Below are 16,802 nucleotides of genomic sequence, written 5' to 3' on the forward strand. Positions count from 1 at the left end.
AACAGTTTATTTTTGGATACCCAAATCACACAATGAATGCCTCGAAGGACTTTAACAGGCCCTGTTTAATTATCAGCCATCCAGGTTTGATAAGAAAAAAAAACCTTGCAGGAAAAAATGGAAGAAATCTTGGGAAGGGCAGCTCAAAGGGAGACCCCCTTCCTTGTGTGCAATGGGTGTCAAAAAATAGGATCAATACAACCCAGAAACCCGAATACAAGTAATCCTCTTCTCAGAGCTAGATTGCCTATCTGTCATTTCCACCTCAGAAATACAATAGTACAATATAATCTGTTCTTGCCACACACTCCTAAGCAATAATTCTCAAGGCAAATGCAAGAAAAGATAAAAAAAACAATAACTAAATACCAAACTAGCACACATAAAGATGCAGATTTGTTAAAATACACAGAAAATGGAAGCAGAGATGCAGTGTACAGCTAATCATCAGCGCCAGGCAGGATGCGGTAGACTAAAGTAGTGAGGCCTCAACTTGGATTTAAAAGCTGAGACTGAAGGGGCATCTCTTCTAATAGCAGGCAGACCATTGCACTGCTTTTGGGCCCGGTAACTAAAAACTGAACCTCCCACTGCTATCTTAATAATCCTTGGAATCATAAGCAGGCTGGCATCTTGAGATCTTAATGGGTGTCTAATGTGCACTTAACAAGACGGCTCAGCGGACGACGTTCCTTTACAGCCAAATTCTGTCAAGTACCCTTCCGTCAGGATGGACACCAGCTTCCCACAAAACTGACCAAAATGTTTTTTTGACTAAGTGAAAGGAAGGAAATCTGTTAGCCTGCATGGTGGCTAAGGTACTGTACTCATAGCTCAGTAGTGTCCACAAAGAAAATAAAATAGAAAAGGTGGAAGAAAACATGTTGTTTCCCTGATGTTTTTATTTAGCATTATGTTCTGTCAAGCTGTGAAGGTTATGCTTTTTTATTGACTGGCTAAGCATTTAAACCTACAGATTGATAGCAGCCCACACTGCTGTTGTTGAGGAGGCGTGATGTACAACACTGAGGCTTTCTGAATGTGTATTTAGGAATGCTTGGCAGGGTGCTCTTTGCACATTCAAGGTATTGACTGCATGCTTTTATGTTTTAACAGAATAATTCTAAAGAAAAAGTCTCTGAGCGAGAGACATGGTGGAGAAGCTCGCTAACAGTAAGAATCTTTCTTATTTACTATTTCACAACTTCTACCTTATTATCATACCAAGAGAAATTCTTTGAAATGAGGTGTGTCCACATTCCAGAGTTGCACTAGAATGTAACTGCCAAAGTCACTTTTTTGGTCTAAACATCTTCCCGATTTCAGTGTGTCATAATGTTGGCACTGCCTTACCTGTTCTTTGCAAGATGAAAAGTATTGTTTCCTCATTCTTTTGTGTTTTTATCGAGATTAAAATGATTTACATCTCTCAGCCTCTACTTTTCTTTTCTTAAAGAGATGTAGGTACCCCTTTTTTTTACAAGCCATGTCTTCTTTAACTGCTCAGCTTTAAGGTCAAATAAACCTATACTTGGTCAGGTTTTTTCCTTTTCTAATATGACTAAAACTGTAGTAAGTGATGAGCTTGCATACGTTTGCTGGGGCAAGAGCATCACTGGGATAGCACAAGGAAATGCAGTCACCAGACAAGAGAAGAAAGTAGAATGGTAGAAGGTGAGTGGTCCTCAATTGCTAGTGTTGAAACACAGTGGCTTTTAGGGAAGAGTATGTTCTGTACTGGTGCTACGTGAGTGACCAAAGCAAGAGCTCTCCATTGTAGGAAAGATAGCACAGAGGAAGAACAAAACGGAAGAGGAGAGGAATATGGGATGGTTTTGAGTTCAAATGCAGAAGCATTGTTACATAGAGGTTCTGGCACCTGTCTAATTGGACCTAAGAAGCTATTTGTTTTCATAATAAGCATCTTCTGCCTTTGTTAACCCTCCTTTATTTGTAAACTTGGGTGGTTAGGCCCTAATTTGTTCATGGTTGTGCACAGTGCCAACTGGTAGCTCTGTTAGACTATGTATATTTTATCTACTGAGGGTTCGCGGGATCTCCTCAAGGTTACTGGATGTCATGACCGGCCTGTACACTGGTACTGTGAGTGCTGTGCAGAGTGGAGGCAGAACCTCTGTGTTTTTCCCAGTTCATTCAGGGGTTTGTCAGGGGTGTGTTCTTGCTTCTACTTTGATCAATGCTTGCACGAACTGGGTGTTGGGCAAGATTGTGGGATCCAGCGGCTATGGGGCATCTGTTGGTGAAGAAAGATTCATGGATCTTGACTTTGCTGACGATGCTGTGATCTTCGTGGAGTCCGTGGAGGCTCTAATTGGGGCTCTCAAGAGACTGAGTGAGGAGTCTTAGTGTCTGGGCTTGTGAGTGTCCTGGATAAAAACCAAGATCCAGGCCTTTAATGAACTTTTGGGGTACAGCCATCAGCAGTGTGTCTGTTTTCGAGGAGAGCGTCGACCTTGTCAAGAAGTTTAGTGACCTCGGCAGTGACATTCATGTCTCTGGTGACTCTTCCTATGAAGTCAGTAGACAGATTGGGAGAGCATAGGGCGTCATGAGGTTGCTTGAAAAGGGGTATGTAGCACTCCCAATATCTATGAAAAAGGACGAAGGTCCAAGTCTTTAGAGTCCTGGTGCTTTCTGTCTTGCTATATGGTTGCGATACATGGATGCTATCCAGTGAACTCAGATAAAGACTGGACTCCTTTGGTACTGTGTCTCTCCAGAAAATCCTTGGGTACCATTGGTTTGACTTTGTGTCGAATGAGCAGTTGTTCATGGGGTCCCGAATGAGGCACATTACCTGCATTGTGAGGGACTGTCAGTTACGGCACTATGGCCACGTGGCACTTTTCCCCGAAGGTGATCCAGCTCATAGTATCCTCATTGTTGGGGACCCGAGTGGTTGGACCAGGCCAAGGGGTCACCCACGTAACACCTGGCTGCGGCAGATAGAGGGTAATTTCCGGAGGGTGGGACTGGACCGCATGTCTGCCTGGGGATTTCCCAACTGGGATGTTTTGTTGTGTGGTGGGTGCGGTAACGCACTATACCAATGCATGCTCCCCAACTTGGCTTGACTTGATATACAGAACATGAAAGTTCTGGATGGTATGAGGTTACAAAGATCAGAAGTGGCATAAGGTAACTTTGGAGGTAACAGCTTTTCATAGCTTGCATTGGAGCTCATTTCTAATGCATCAAAAGGAATCATTTTGAGGATCAGGGTGCACACTCTAGATCCCTAGTACCCATATTGCAAGCACATGCATTAAAGGTCCACACGTCTAAGTGGTGCTCCTTCACTGCTTGCCCTTCCCTAATTGCTGCAAAACGTCAAGGATTTCTTTTTCCCATTTGCAGAAGTTAGCTCAGCTTTCTTCAAGACCCTCACGTGAACCCTCTATTATTAAGTACTAAATATTTCCACAGCACCAGGGCACGTCCTGAGCATAATGGGAATACTGTTCCTTGGACAAAATCCATTAAGGTCCAGTAATGGGAATAAACAATTCCCTGGCATGACACCATTCCTTCTTGACATGGGCCTTGTTCTTCCTCCTTTTCAGAAACCCATGCTATGGTCTCTCTGTAACAGTATATACAGTGATTAGATTATATACTGAAAATGCTTTGTTATTTTTCTTTTCTAAATTATCTATTTAGATCACAACAGTTAATTATTTTCTAGGATTAGTGTATAAGAATAGACAACCTGATATGATATTGTCAAATTCCTACTGCATGAGGATGCATCACTGTTGAAGATATGTGTTCAAGACAACCTTGTCTGTTTATTCAAATGCCACTTTCTAGCTTATCTGTCTGACATGCAGTTTACTTGGTGCATCTGCTTATCATCTTGAATCGTCTGGTTATGACAAAGTGGCACATGGCTGCTTCACAGCTCCAAAATCCTTCATTCAAATTCCAACCCAGCCACTGTCTGTTTGTGATCTGTATGGGTTCTCTGTGGGTACTCCATATGTCAAAGGCTTTTATATTAAGTTATTTGGCAACTGTAAATTTGCCTTTTAATGCATCCCGTTCTCTGTTGGATCTAGCACTGCACCAGAACAGACTTTTAATCCCTGCACATTTTAAGGGAAAAAGTATCCTCAGAATATTCTTCAATGAAGTAATTAATGGAGCCCTTAATGTGTGATTTTAAAACAATAGCCAGTTAAGAACGTTGTAATGTCTATACATTAGCGTGATTAACACCAATTACAAATTTATATAGGAATTGGTCTTACAAAGAGCAACCTCACTGAGTCCCGGGTTTTGAATCTTGGACTGCTCATTGTCTGTGTGGACTTTTTATTTTCTGCCAGCACTTACATGTGTTTTTTTTTCCAACGAATTTTCTTCCACATTCTTGAGGTGTGCATGTGTGTGTTAGGATAATCAATGACTCTAAACTGTCCCAGTATATGTGTTTGAAGTAATCGACTGGGACAGTTTTAGAATCCTGGATTTGCTCCAGTTTTCTTTCCAAGGCTCCAGCTCAGAACTGAACTAAATGGCTTCATTGATGGAAGGATGAATATTTAAGACCAACTAATTTTTAAGCCTGATTGTTTTTGAGCGTCTTTTAATTCACTCTGACACTGATGGTTCCTGATGCCAAATAAATAACATTTATACTGAAACTTTTAAGCTAATGAACTTTTTGTTATTTTCATGTAAACATTAAAACATTGCAGTTGGAATGTGTACCCTGCTTTTATATGCTGTCTTTAGTAAGATTTTTTTATATCATTACTAAAATCAAACATATGCGCATCTCCTATAACCAAGTATGATTTGTCACATTGTGTTAAGTTTTGTGTTAAGCTTTGTAAAATGTGTGTATTAAATTGTCTGTCGCTTTTTACTTTCTCATATACGAAGTACAGGGAAAGTATTGTAATCATCCAAAGATTCAATGTCGAGATTTTGGGGAATCTCGACGTTTTAGACTTCCTTGACTTTCTCGTATACAAAGTACAGGGAAGATATTGGAATCCTCCAAAAATTCCATTTCGAGATTTTGATGAATCTCGAAGTTTTAGACCTCCCTGAGTTCGAAGAGACCATTTTTTGGAATTATGTCTGTGTGTCTGTCTGTGTGTGTGTGCAAACACAATAACTTGAGCACGCTTTCACTTAGGTCCACCAAATTTCGCATACATGTATTACATACAAAACATAGATTTCTGTCAACCTTTGAGCTATTTCTGTTAACAGGAAGTGGTATTTTTTTATTCATGCAGCTGCACAGTTGATTTATTCAACATTACTTTTAGAATAATTGTTGAACATATTAATTTGATTTGATTTGTTGTTGATGGTTCTTTAATGTACATAATATAAAAATATAATCATTGTCTTATGGTTTACTCTTCAAATATTCATCCCCATATCTGAGTGTTCGAGAAAGTCTAGGGGAGACCACTCCCAAATTTTTTTTGTATAAATCAATTTATTATCATGTCTATGTTTATTGTACAACATCTCATTCTCACATCAGTTTAGTCTCACAGTTTAGTCTTTTTGTGTCTTAGACTATAGCTTCACTTTCTTTAGCACTTGAAGTACTTTCTTCAACCAATAAACGCTCATTCACTTTCTCTGCACTGTTATATGTAGAAAAACGTCAAGCAATCATTTGGTAGTTTGACACAGTTTTATATTCTCACTTATTTATTCTCACAAATAAAATGTCTTTCTTTCTGTTTGTGTAGACCTGTTCCTCCATCAAGAGTGGAGAGTGACTGAGTCATCTTTCAATGAATCACAATAGGAAAGAATAAGCTGAACTCAGCCATGATAAACATTTCTACAGATGGGTAAAAGCGGAATAGTAATATACAATAGAGACCCCCACATGACTGGGACTGTTTGCTTTCACCTTAAACATAGAATAGACACAGAGATTTAAACACATGTATGCAGAGGCAGCATGGGGAGTGTTTATGGGACCGCATTTACTGAGGGTCTTCCCAAAAGTGTGTTTTACTCACTCTCATCCCTTCCTTTGTGGTTCTCTGTCCTACCTCCTGCCTGTGTACAAATCCGCACTTCACTTCAGTCTCAATAAATGTGTTACCAAATTCAACTTTATAGGTGCATACTATCATTTAGCCATGACTTTATAGGTTCATACTAACTACTGTTCACATCCTACTAGAAGAGTCGTGAACTATAAAATTCTGTCTTCCAGTAGAAACATTCACTTCTCCAGAAGTAGGTCTATCAAGTGTGAATGGCCACCAGATGGATATCTTAGGTCAGGGGTCCTCAGTCCCAGTCCTGGAGAGCCGCAGTGGCTGCAGGTTTTTGTTCTGACCTGGTTGCTTAATTAGAAAGCAATTCTTGCCAATAAAGCACTAACAAGCTATGAAATTAAATGAACTCTGCTATGTCAGGTCATTCTCATATCCTAGATTTTCTTTCCCTTTCTATCATGCAAATGATTTGAAGGCTAAAATGGACGAGTAATTCTCAGTCCTTCACTTTTTTCTCTTCATTTTTCTTCCAAGTATTTAATTAAACCCAATAGTGCAGATAAATACACACAGGTGTAAATGTAAATAAGCTAAATGGAGAAATGCTGCTCTCTCTTGTCATTTGCATGTTATTGATAATAAGGAACAATTAAAATAGCTGTTTAAGACAAAATTAAGCAATAAGGGCTCAAAATCACTAAAGTGAAGCAGAAGTGTTACTTTAGAAATAAGTGCTTTTTATTAAGCAACTGGGTTGGAGCAAAAACCTGCAGCCACTGCGGCTCTCCAGGACCGTGATTGAGGACCCCTCTCTTAGGTGATGTTCTTTAACTCTGGGTCTATTAGTGCCTTCCTGAAGTCATAAGGTGTTCCATGGGACTGCTTCATATTACCTTTTGCCCCTAGAAAATACAACAAGTCACTGACAGACTCTTTAGTTTGCCTCAAAGACCCATAACCAGATACCTATACCAGCTTTCATGATCTGTTTTTTGTTTGTGAGGAATCTCCTGTTCCTGGCACCTATCATATCCGAAGCTTTATTGAAGATGCAGCGATGAATCCTGTGAGGAAAACCTATGGCTTCAAAGGGGAAGGCAGGAAGAAATACGCCGGCGTCATTCGAAAAGGAGATCTTTTACTTCCTGGTGCCTATGCTTATGCTGATTTTATACAAAATGCTGAAAAACATCGTGTCACTTACTCTTTCCGGAGCTGCACCAGGTCAAAGTGCCCAATAGTAGGCGTCACAGATAAGGTAAGAGAATAGCAGGTAAAGAAGAAATGAGGGGGTTGAAAGTATTCAAAAGAAGTTTATAAAAAAAAGAAAGCAGCTTTGGTTTTCAAATTGATGAACAGAGTTCTCATATTCATGCTTTTGTTACTTTTTGTCTAAATTTGTGAGAATCTCTTGCAGATTGGTGTATACATTTTTACTTCTTATTATTTACTGAAAAATAAACAGAGCTGCCTTGGAAGTTGCATTATTGTAGGATTTGTTAAAAGCACAAAACCTTCAAAAAGAATCAATACATATTTTGAAAAACCCCTGTTATAACTTAACCACCCGCTCAGTTTACAGAACACCATATTGCAAGATCATTCATATTTGTACGACACTTAACTAGTTAGGATAATACCTGCTAAATACACGGCAGATTAGGGGTATTTTCAATTATTTGGAAGGTGTTTCAGAGTTAATTTTAACATATTTATACTTTGAGGTTATTGCCCTTGTTTTCTCACTTTGGTTTATCTTTCATGTGTTTGTACGAGTTCTGCTATGAATGGCGATGAGTTCTTTCATTATACTCTGTGCTTCTAGGATGTGCCCTGGCTCTCCTGTAAGCTTGTCTGTAACACAAAGGGTTAAAGACCACTGTTTGAAAAATGATACCGTATGGAGATGTCCAGCGAGCAGGTGGATTTTATTTTGCTACTTTAAATCTGATAAACCTAACGTCATAATCAGTGGCACTTCATCTTGAAGATGTTAAGGCAAATTTTTACTGTCCAAGAGGTAGTCGTGCATACCACACAAATATTCAATCAAGTCAGGAGTATTAAACAAAGAGACCTAAAACCAAATATGCCAATTTAATGTTTTAAAGCAGAGGAGTTATTATCTTGTGTTGCTAAAGTGATTAAAATGAGACCCAAAACAAGAAGAAACTACTTCTAATACCATTTAAGGCCAAATCACTCAATGTGAACCTGACACTATTAAGGTGCACACTGGTCAGTTACAAGTGGTCTTTTATACGACTGTTTGTGCCTTGGCAGTCATTGTATTATGTTTATTTTATGCTTGTTCATACCATCTTTATTATTATTACGTGCCTATGTGGTCTTAGATACAAAAGCTTGCAGACTGAAGGAACAGAAAGTGCAGCCCCCATTTTTCAGGTCACTGAATCCCTTTTCCTTTATTGCAGGATGTCAATATTTCCCCTTGCCAGTATAATCTAATGGAAAAGCCAGTAATCAAGACTCCTTGCAAGTATGTAAACTTGGAAAGGCTATTTTTACCCTGAAAGATTTCTTATTATTCTAAACTAGTTGCATCATGTTAATCATAATTCATTTGATTTTCACAGGCATGTGATGTTTCGCTCTGCAGTACAGCGTTTTCCAACTATTTACTTTGCGCCAGTGAGTATTAACATCATTCTTGTTTGCTGAATGCATAGCTTTGAATTGATTGAGTCATCCTTCAAGTTCTACTTACAACCTGCATCTTGTATGCCCTGCATTATGCCACTCTTACCTATAAATTGTGCCTGTCGTGATGGCAGGGATGAGATTCTTTCTTTAGACTGCTCTAATCCCTAATTTCTTTGTCTCTCCTTTATAATTGTGTGATTTTTTTGTGTGTTTCTGGAGCAAAGTGACTTCCTGATAGTAACAGGAATGAATTACAAAGTCACAATGTTTGTGATGTTAGGACTCTAGCAGCAACCTTTTGAGGCAGTTGGTATCTGTTAATACAAATCCAAATAAAGTGTGCCATCAGTTTAGTATTCGGGGGTCTGAGATGGCAATGTTGGGTCATATTCTGGAGCCATTAAGCAAATGATACAATTACATTTTGATTTTATTTTACATATGAGAGGCATAGCTCAGCTAGCTGGTAACAATTGTTTTATTATAGCTTCACAGATGATCGCATAAGATGTTCATTGAATTGTCAGTAATGGAAAGGTGAGAGTTAAACATTAATGAAAGTAAATATTAAGTAATATTGTCAGATTTTTAAACAGTGATTCAAAACGGTTGTAATTGTTATGTGATTGTGTTGTAAATAAGGTTCTAACAGAAGGAGGCTTAGGCAAATCGCTTTACCCCTGTTGGACTCTGTGCTGCTATACTTTACAGTGCCTGCCTTCTTGCAGCTCATTCTGTTTTGTCAGAGTTCCCCTCTGCATCTACATTACTTTGACTTAATTTCTTTACCTAGCAAGAAGTAGAGACCCCATATCAAGAATAGAATGAGAGAGGTGTGAAAGCTTCTGTTTGATCTTGAGGAAAATGATTACAGTATAAAAGAATGTTTTGTTCTATAGTCTGAGATGTGACTTGACTAGGTAGTGAAACTCTCAAAGGACCTTCCTTTTAAATTCCTTAAGTTCAAGGCATTAATAACAGGTCAGACAGAGACAGACAATCGCTTTTTTATATTTGGTTTTGAATATGTGAATATGTTGTGAGTACTCATCGTTTGAATGTTCCTGTGTGATATACAAATGTATTTATCTTATATATAAACATCTATGCATGGAAGTGTGTGTCTGTCTGTCCCAGAAGTGAGAGGTGGAGTCTGGGTAAGGGCTCTGCCTCCGAGGAAAAAGAAAACTCACTTAGCCGCTAACAACACAAGCAAGGCCAGTACGTCAGCAAAATGAAACCTCCGAAAAAAGACAAAGTCGCTTAGCCACTAACATCGCAAAACGGTATCCCTTTTACTTTTCCTCCTGCCGCAAATATACAAGCGTGGCAAGCATGTCGGCAAAACAAAACCTCCGAAGAAAGAGTCACTCGCTTAGCGGTAATACAGAACAGAGGCAAACACATGAGCAAAATGGTATCCCTTTTACTTTTCCTCCCGCCGCTAATACACAAGCGAGGCGAGCATGTCGGCAAAAACCTCCTGGGAGAGAGACGCACTGAGTAGTTTCTTTCAATTACCTGACATCTCTACATTTCAGTTTTTTTCTGATGATTTCAATAGTTTCTAGGACCCCAGGCTTTTTACAGCATGGGCTTACACAGCTAGTTAATGATTAAAATACTTGGGAATACATGTGAAATAAGAGGTGCTACTCTAATGAAATTGATTAATTCATTGATGTGAAACGTAGTTAGTGGCAATGTCTGATGTTGCTGGTGCTGTATATCATAATTAACAAATGTTTAACTTGTAAAGCACTTTGTGATAATAACCATGATGAAGGATACTTTATAAAATAAAACTTAATTCACAGATTGATTTGTGAAATATTTTAAGAAAAAAGTATCACATAAAGATGTAGTGTGGTGTGTTGATATGTGTATGTGTGTGTGTCTGTGTGTACTTTTATATAAACACAAAAGTAAAGAGGGAAGGTCCTAATGTTATGCAATACCATACAATAAAGTTTAAAATCACACAAGAAGTGCTTCAATGGGCTTTAACAGGCCCTGCCTTTTGACAGCCCCCCAGCCTTGACATTCTTAGAAAACAAGGAAAAACTCTCAAAAAGAAAACCCTATTAGGGAAAAAAATGGAAGAAACCTTGAGAAAGGCAGTTCAAAGAAAGACCCCATTCCAGGTAGGTTGGGTGTGCAGTGGGTGTCAAAAAAGGGGGTAAATACAATACAATACACAGAACAGAACACAAGTAATCCTCAATAAACTATAATAGTGCAATAGAAATATTACAAGTACACAGCAGAATTCAACAGTAGATGATATTACATAATACGATTTGGATTTGTTCAGGATGGTCTCCAGGTCCAAAGTGAATGGGATCTTCCAGTGTCTTGGCTCTTTTAATGAAGGAAGGAGAGAAAAGGGTAGATTCTGGATAAGGCAGAAGAGGAAATGACATCATTGGTCTTCCAGTCCAGAAGCCTCCGGACTATGGGATGAAGAAAATTATTTCACCCCCTTCTGGTCTGGGGTACTACTGCTTACCTTTTTAGAGTCTTGAATGTGGCACCCAAGCGCACATTCATGACAATGTACTGTATATACCAGAGATGGCCAACTCCATCCCTGGAGAGCTGCAGTGGCTGCAGGCTTTTGTTCCAACCCAGTTGCTTAATTAGAAGCCAATCCACACCAATAACAGACCTTATTTGAATTTCATGGCTTGTTATTGTTTTAATTCTACCATGTCAGTTCATTCTTAAATCACAGATTTTTTCGTTTTCTAATGTTATATGTATGACTCAAGTGATTTGAAGCCTAAAACAGATGAGTAATTTTCTGTTCACTTTCTCTTCAGTTTCCTTCTGAGTACTTAATTAAATCAAATAATGAATGATGAAAACACAAGGGTGGAAATGGAGAGAAGCTAGATGTAAAACTGCTGGTTCCTTTGTCATTTGTATCTTACTGTTAATAAGGAGCAGTTAAATAATGAACACAGCTATTTAAGACTATAATAAGCAATTAAGGGTTCAAAATATTGACAAGTGGGACAACTAAAATGAAGCAGCAAAATGTCACTTGAGCAATAAGTGCTTCATTAGCAATGAATGATTGGGTTGGAACAAACACCTAAAGCCACTGTGGCCCTCCAGGACCAACATTGCTTATGAAAAAGCAGTCTTATATAGCAAATAAATTAAATGAAGTTAATTAGTAGCTAAAACTAGTCATTAATTTAATTAATGGTTCAAATAAAAGCCTGTAGCCAGTGTGGCATTCCAGGATCGGTGTTTACCACCCCTGGTATATACTGTATGCATACTCTTTGTATGTGTGTTGGAAAAGGATAAAGCAGAGAACAAAATGAGGGTTGGGATTTTAGAGGATGCTCCATTGAATTTAGGTGTCTGAAACACAAAAGAACAAGCACAAGCATGCAATACAATGTAGTGGTGTCCAGCCATGATCAGATGAAAAGGTCTCAGAGGTATGGAGCATCAATATCTTGTGAAGTTGGTTCAGGAGTGAATGGCATCAGGTGGTAGGTCTCCTTCTAGAAGGGGTGGGGCTTGTGATGACTTGGTGGAAGTGATGTCACTGGTCCTCCAGGGATTTCTCCTCATGCACCTAACTTCCTCCTCCTCTAAAGGATAAATGGAACAACTGTTACCGACAGTGTCACCTTCTTATCCTTCCCCTATATTCTTTTATACCAAAACCCATGAATTGCTGTCCATGCTCATGATTCTGACAGTGTTAAAGGTCTGTTTTGAGGTTAGTGGGCGCTTATTTGTACCTATGGGTGTTGTCTGTATTTGTGCATGTACTTTGTAAGTGGTGTGTATTTGTATATGCCCTCTTGATTAAATTGAATATTTTAACAAAAAAGGGTGTTAAACAAATTCTTCTGAACAGCACCCCTTTTTAAATATTTCTTATGTATCATGTAAATGGGTGACTTGAGCATACAGTTGTATTGATCTGTTTCTAAAGCAGTAATCACAGCTTTACTTGCGGTTTCTAAATTCAATAAATGCACTTTTATATTTAATGCAGCACATGGATACCGATGAAAATTGTTCACCATTTTGGAGACCTGTTTTTTGCCATTCAGAATATATTTATAAAGGGTGCCTATATTTGAAAAAATATTAGAGTATATGCACAGTCTCATGCTACCAGCAGGTTATACATTTGCCTACCTTTGATGGTATACAAAATTCTTTTAAGCATCAATTAGTGTTTATTTCACATTATAGTGAACTTTTTACTCTTTCAACATTTTTTTTTTTTAAATCGTAAAATTAAAAACCAAACCTCATTACAAAGGGCAGAAATTTCTCTTCATTTAAAGCAGTCCAGACAATACCGGCAATATGGCATTTAAAAACAACATTTAGAAATATTTTGAAGCATTTCCAGATATTTGTAAATTGATAATATATGTTTAAGAATACATTATTAGATTTATTAAAGGATGTGTCTTCAAAGTGTTTTTGCCTCTCTATTTTGTGATGTTGTTTATAGCGGATGGCACTGTGTAACGTAATATTTTTGATGTATAAATTTCATTTTGACAATGCTGATAGTTCAGGTATATACACCAACTAATTACTTTATTAGGCACATATACCCTTTAGCGAGTTTACCCTATTTTTGCATAACCTATCGTCTATGGGGGAGTAGCAAAAGCTTTTGATTCGTCAAAAATTTCGATCTCCTTTTCTCGACGGATCTTGACGTTTTAGGGTTCCCTGATACTGAAAACCTTGATATCTCAATGATAGGTGTGTGTCTGTCTGTTTGTGTGTGTATCTGTGTGTCACCGCTTCTTGAGGATGGTATAGAGCTAAAACCACTGGACGTAAAAATACCAAACTCGAAAAGTAATCGGTTATGAGATAACAATGTGCTGATTAGTTTTTGAGCCCAAATCATGCAAGAGAAAGAGGCACTCTAGAGAAACCCTGCAATAAAATAATTCTGCAATTAATTATGGATTTTTTCTCATCAATTGCTATTGTAATGACCTATTTTATGATCAGAAAGATCATCATCAGAGCAGTAAATAATTACTTAAAATGTAATATAGTATCTTAGTTCCTAGGGCGCAAAGCCTACTGACACTCACATCCAATTTTTTTCCCTCAGTAGAACTTGAATGCTATCTGAAGAAGATGTACACAATCCAGTTAGTTCCTATTTTTTGCATGACTTGTTCCATGTTGTCTTATGGATTTGTCATTCAAGATTTTCTGCAGTGAGCTGAGTTTGTTGTCATTTTACTGGACTTTTATAGTTTTATGGCAAGGACTTTGCAAGCCTATTTGTAAGGGGGTACACTGTCACCTAGAATGAATGCCTCTAATCATCAATGGTATTTTTCCTCATCCTATGGTATTCAAGCATTACTCCAAATGTCACTACCATTCTGAATATTATGGTACCTGGCAAGTTTGACAAGTGGCCTAACAGAGTTTTGGGAAAACATGCTTCCTCTCACAAGCGTATGTAGATCAGCAGAAGTACAACAAACAAGATAATGTTTTTTCCTGACCTTTGGCATCCATTATTATTTATGTTTCTTTTCCTACTGCAAACACTCCTTCTTGTTTTTACCTCATAGTAGTGAAACGTCATTGGGTCATCAGCCCCATTGATGATGAGGTACAATGAGTTCTGCATTCTGATACATGTGTTTCATCACCTACTTAATTCTTTATCCTTGACAATTTGTGTCATGAATTCTGTCACACAAGCAATCTGTTAGCAGCTCGCTACCCACTTTTAACTTTATAGTCTGTATGAGGATGCTGTGAATACATAAATATTCACTAATTAGTGTATCGTCTTCTGTTTTCTTTGAGATGTATTCCATACAATAATGAAAATCCAGTCACGACAGTTGAAGGGACTGAGTTGAATACAGAATTATTTACTTGCTTGATTTGTAATCTGATTTATAATAGTACCCTTAGGACAGGACACCATAGGTTATATGGTGAGAAAAACAAACAACTACAGAGCAGATTAAACAGGGTTAGCCTTTAAATGCACAGCTGGCTTTAGTTGCACTAAAAACAAAAGAGCTCTTTTTGAAGCTTAGGAAAAAAAGCCATTCTGAGAAATTAAATATCCAAAAGACCTGCCTGTCAGTGCTTGGACCTTTGTAGTTAGTTGTTGTATATGTCTAATTTTTCCATCCCAGAGCACAGTCTTGTTTGAATGATTATGTTAACCACAGTGGGGTGAAAAAGACTGTAGTGAAAGCAACACCTTTTTTGTTGTAATTTATTTTTGATTTTTACATATTTTTCCAAAAATCAAGCAAATTCTGCAAAGGGCTGCAGAAACTGATTTTCATGCTCCTTTCGCAGCATTCATTTGCTGTTGAGTGTATTATGAGTAAAATTATAAATAATGGGTGGTAAAGAAAGTTAGCTGTGCTGAAGCATCTGAACTTCCTCATGAGCTTCCTCAGATGCGTGAGCTCTGTAAATTTCGAAATGACTGCCAGAGCACTGTATGAGTCAAGTTTAGTTGCTTTGCAAGTGCCATTCTTATCTCACGTTACGTAGATTACATTATTCATTTGAGGTTCTGCTGAGCAGTTTGACTCTTAATGTAGGACCAGACATGCAACTTCCCTACTGCCCTTTTAAAATAGAGTACAAATGTAGGGGCTTACAACAGTAGCTTCTCAGAATTTCAGTGATATGTGTGCAAAAGTGATTCAAGAGTTTAAGGATCTTTGAGAACATTTTCTATCAGAATTGCAGTCATTTGTTCCCTATCTTACTCCCTTCAGTTGATTTCATGATTGTGAATTTTACAAGTGTGCAAAGATGCAGGCCAGGATTAGAAGATCAAGTCTACAAAGCATCATCAAGTATAGTACAAAACCCAGATATTGTGGCCTGCAGTAGGGTTAGGATTAGAGTTAGGGTTAGGCTTAGGGTTAGGGTTTGAGAATATTTTCTATCTGGATTGCAGTCATTTGTTCCCTATTTTACTCACTTCAGTTGATTTCATGATTGTGAATTTTACAAGTGTGGAAAGATGCACGCCAGGATTAGAAGATCAAGTCTACAAAGCATCATCAAGTATAGTGTAAAACCCAGATATTGTGGCCTGCAGTAGGGTTAGGATTAGAGTTAGGGTTAGGGTTAGGGTTAGGGTTTGAGAATATTTTCTATCTGGATTGCAGTCATTTGTTCCCTATTTTACTCACTTCAGTTGATTTCATGATTGTGAATTTTACAAGTGTGGAAAGATGCACGCCAGGATTAGAAGATCAAGTCTACAAAGCATCATCAAGTATAGTGTAAAACCCAGATATTGTGGCCTGCAGGAGGCACACCAGCTCCCCAAACTCAACACCGACAGACTCAGGACACAAGTTCAGCACACATGTTTTTTTATTTTTTCCGTGGGAAACGCATTCCCTCAATTCCCACCTGCTCAGCACAGTACAGCAAGCACAATAAACAGCACCAAAGCACACTTTTTCTTCTATCCTTTCCTTTCTTTTCTTTTCTTCTCTTTCTCTCTCTCTCTCTCCCTCTTTCTCTCTTTCCTTCCACCTTTTTCTCCCTTCCTCCTAAAACTAACGCAGGCAGCTCCTTTTAAGCTGCACCTTGGAGTGCTTCGAGTAGCTCGTTAGTGAGGTCCAGAAGTACTCACAGGTGTGGCTGAAGCCTGACATAGTAGGGCTCTGCAGCCTCCACATTGCCCCCTGGTGGCACCCAGAACTCAACAGGGCTGTGGCAAACTCCAGCTCCCAGCGTGCCCTGCCGGAATCAACCCGGGGGGATGCCTCAAGTGTCCCGGGAAAGATAATGTCCTGGCTATGCTCTCTCCCCTTGTCGCTCCACAATAATGGCGTCCCAGCCGGGCAGGGCCCCTGGCCGTCTGAGACACTATTTATTCATTTTTTATAGTACCAATAAATAAACATTTTTAAGTGACTTATTCCTAATATATTACTTTTAGATCCCTTAGTCAGTTGTGACTACAAGTGCAATAATATTTATTGTGAAGAAGAAAGAGTGATATGCACAGATTTGTTTTTTGCCTTCCTGGGGCATCCCTGAATAGATCACTGAAGCACAAAAATAGATTTTTTTCTCTCCATTTGCCTCCACCTGGAATAATCCAGTTGGAAA

The 16,802-nt window shown here is 38.5% G+C and overlaps 1 protein-coding gene across 2 annotated transcripts in view; it reads left to right on the forward strand.

The window, feature by feature from the left end:
• stpg4 (sperm-tail PG-rich repeat containing 4) overlaps nt 1-16,802 on the forward strand; it is an 83,255-nt gene that overhangs the window by 27,333 nt on the left and 39,120 nt on the right. Inside the window, exons 1-5 of one of the 2 annotated variants that reach the window (XM_039738334.1) lie at nt 686-818; nt 1,117-1,173; nt 7,009-7,263; nt 8,441-8,505; nt 8,603-8,657. In XM_039738334.1, coding sequence (XP_039594268.1) covers nt 807-818; nt 1,117-1,173; nt 7,009-7,263; nt 8,441-8,505; nt 8,603-8,657 — 444 coding nt within the window. In that variant the 5' untranslated portion in view covers nt 686-806. Of the gene's footprint in view, nt 1-685; nt 819-1,116; nt 1,174-7,008; nt 7,264-8,440; nt 8,506-8,602; nt 8,658-16,802 lie in introns of those variants that run through there. The other variant, XM_039738333.1, reaches the window with a different exon arrangement.

This window comes from Polypterus senegalus, chromosome 16 (genome assembly GCF_016835505.1).
Source record: "Polypterus senegalus isolate Bchr_013 chromosome 16, ASM1683550v1, whole genome shotgun sequence".
Classification (NCBI taxonomy): Eukaryota; Metazoa; Chordata; class Cladistia; order Polypteriformes; family Polypteridae; genus Polypterus; species Polypterus senegalus.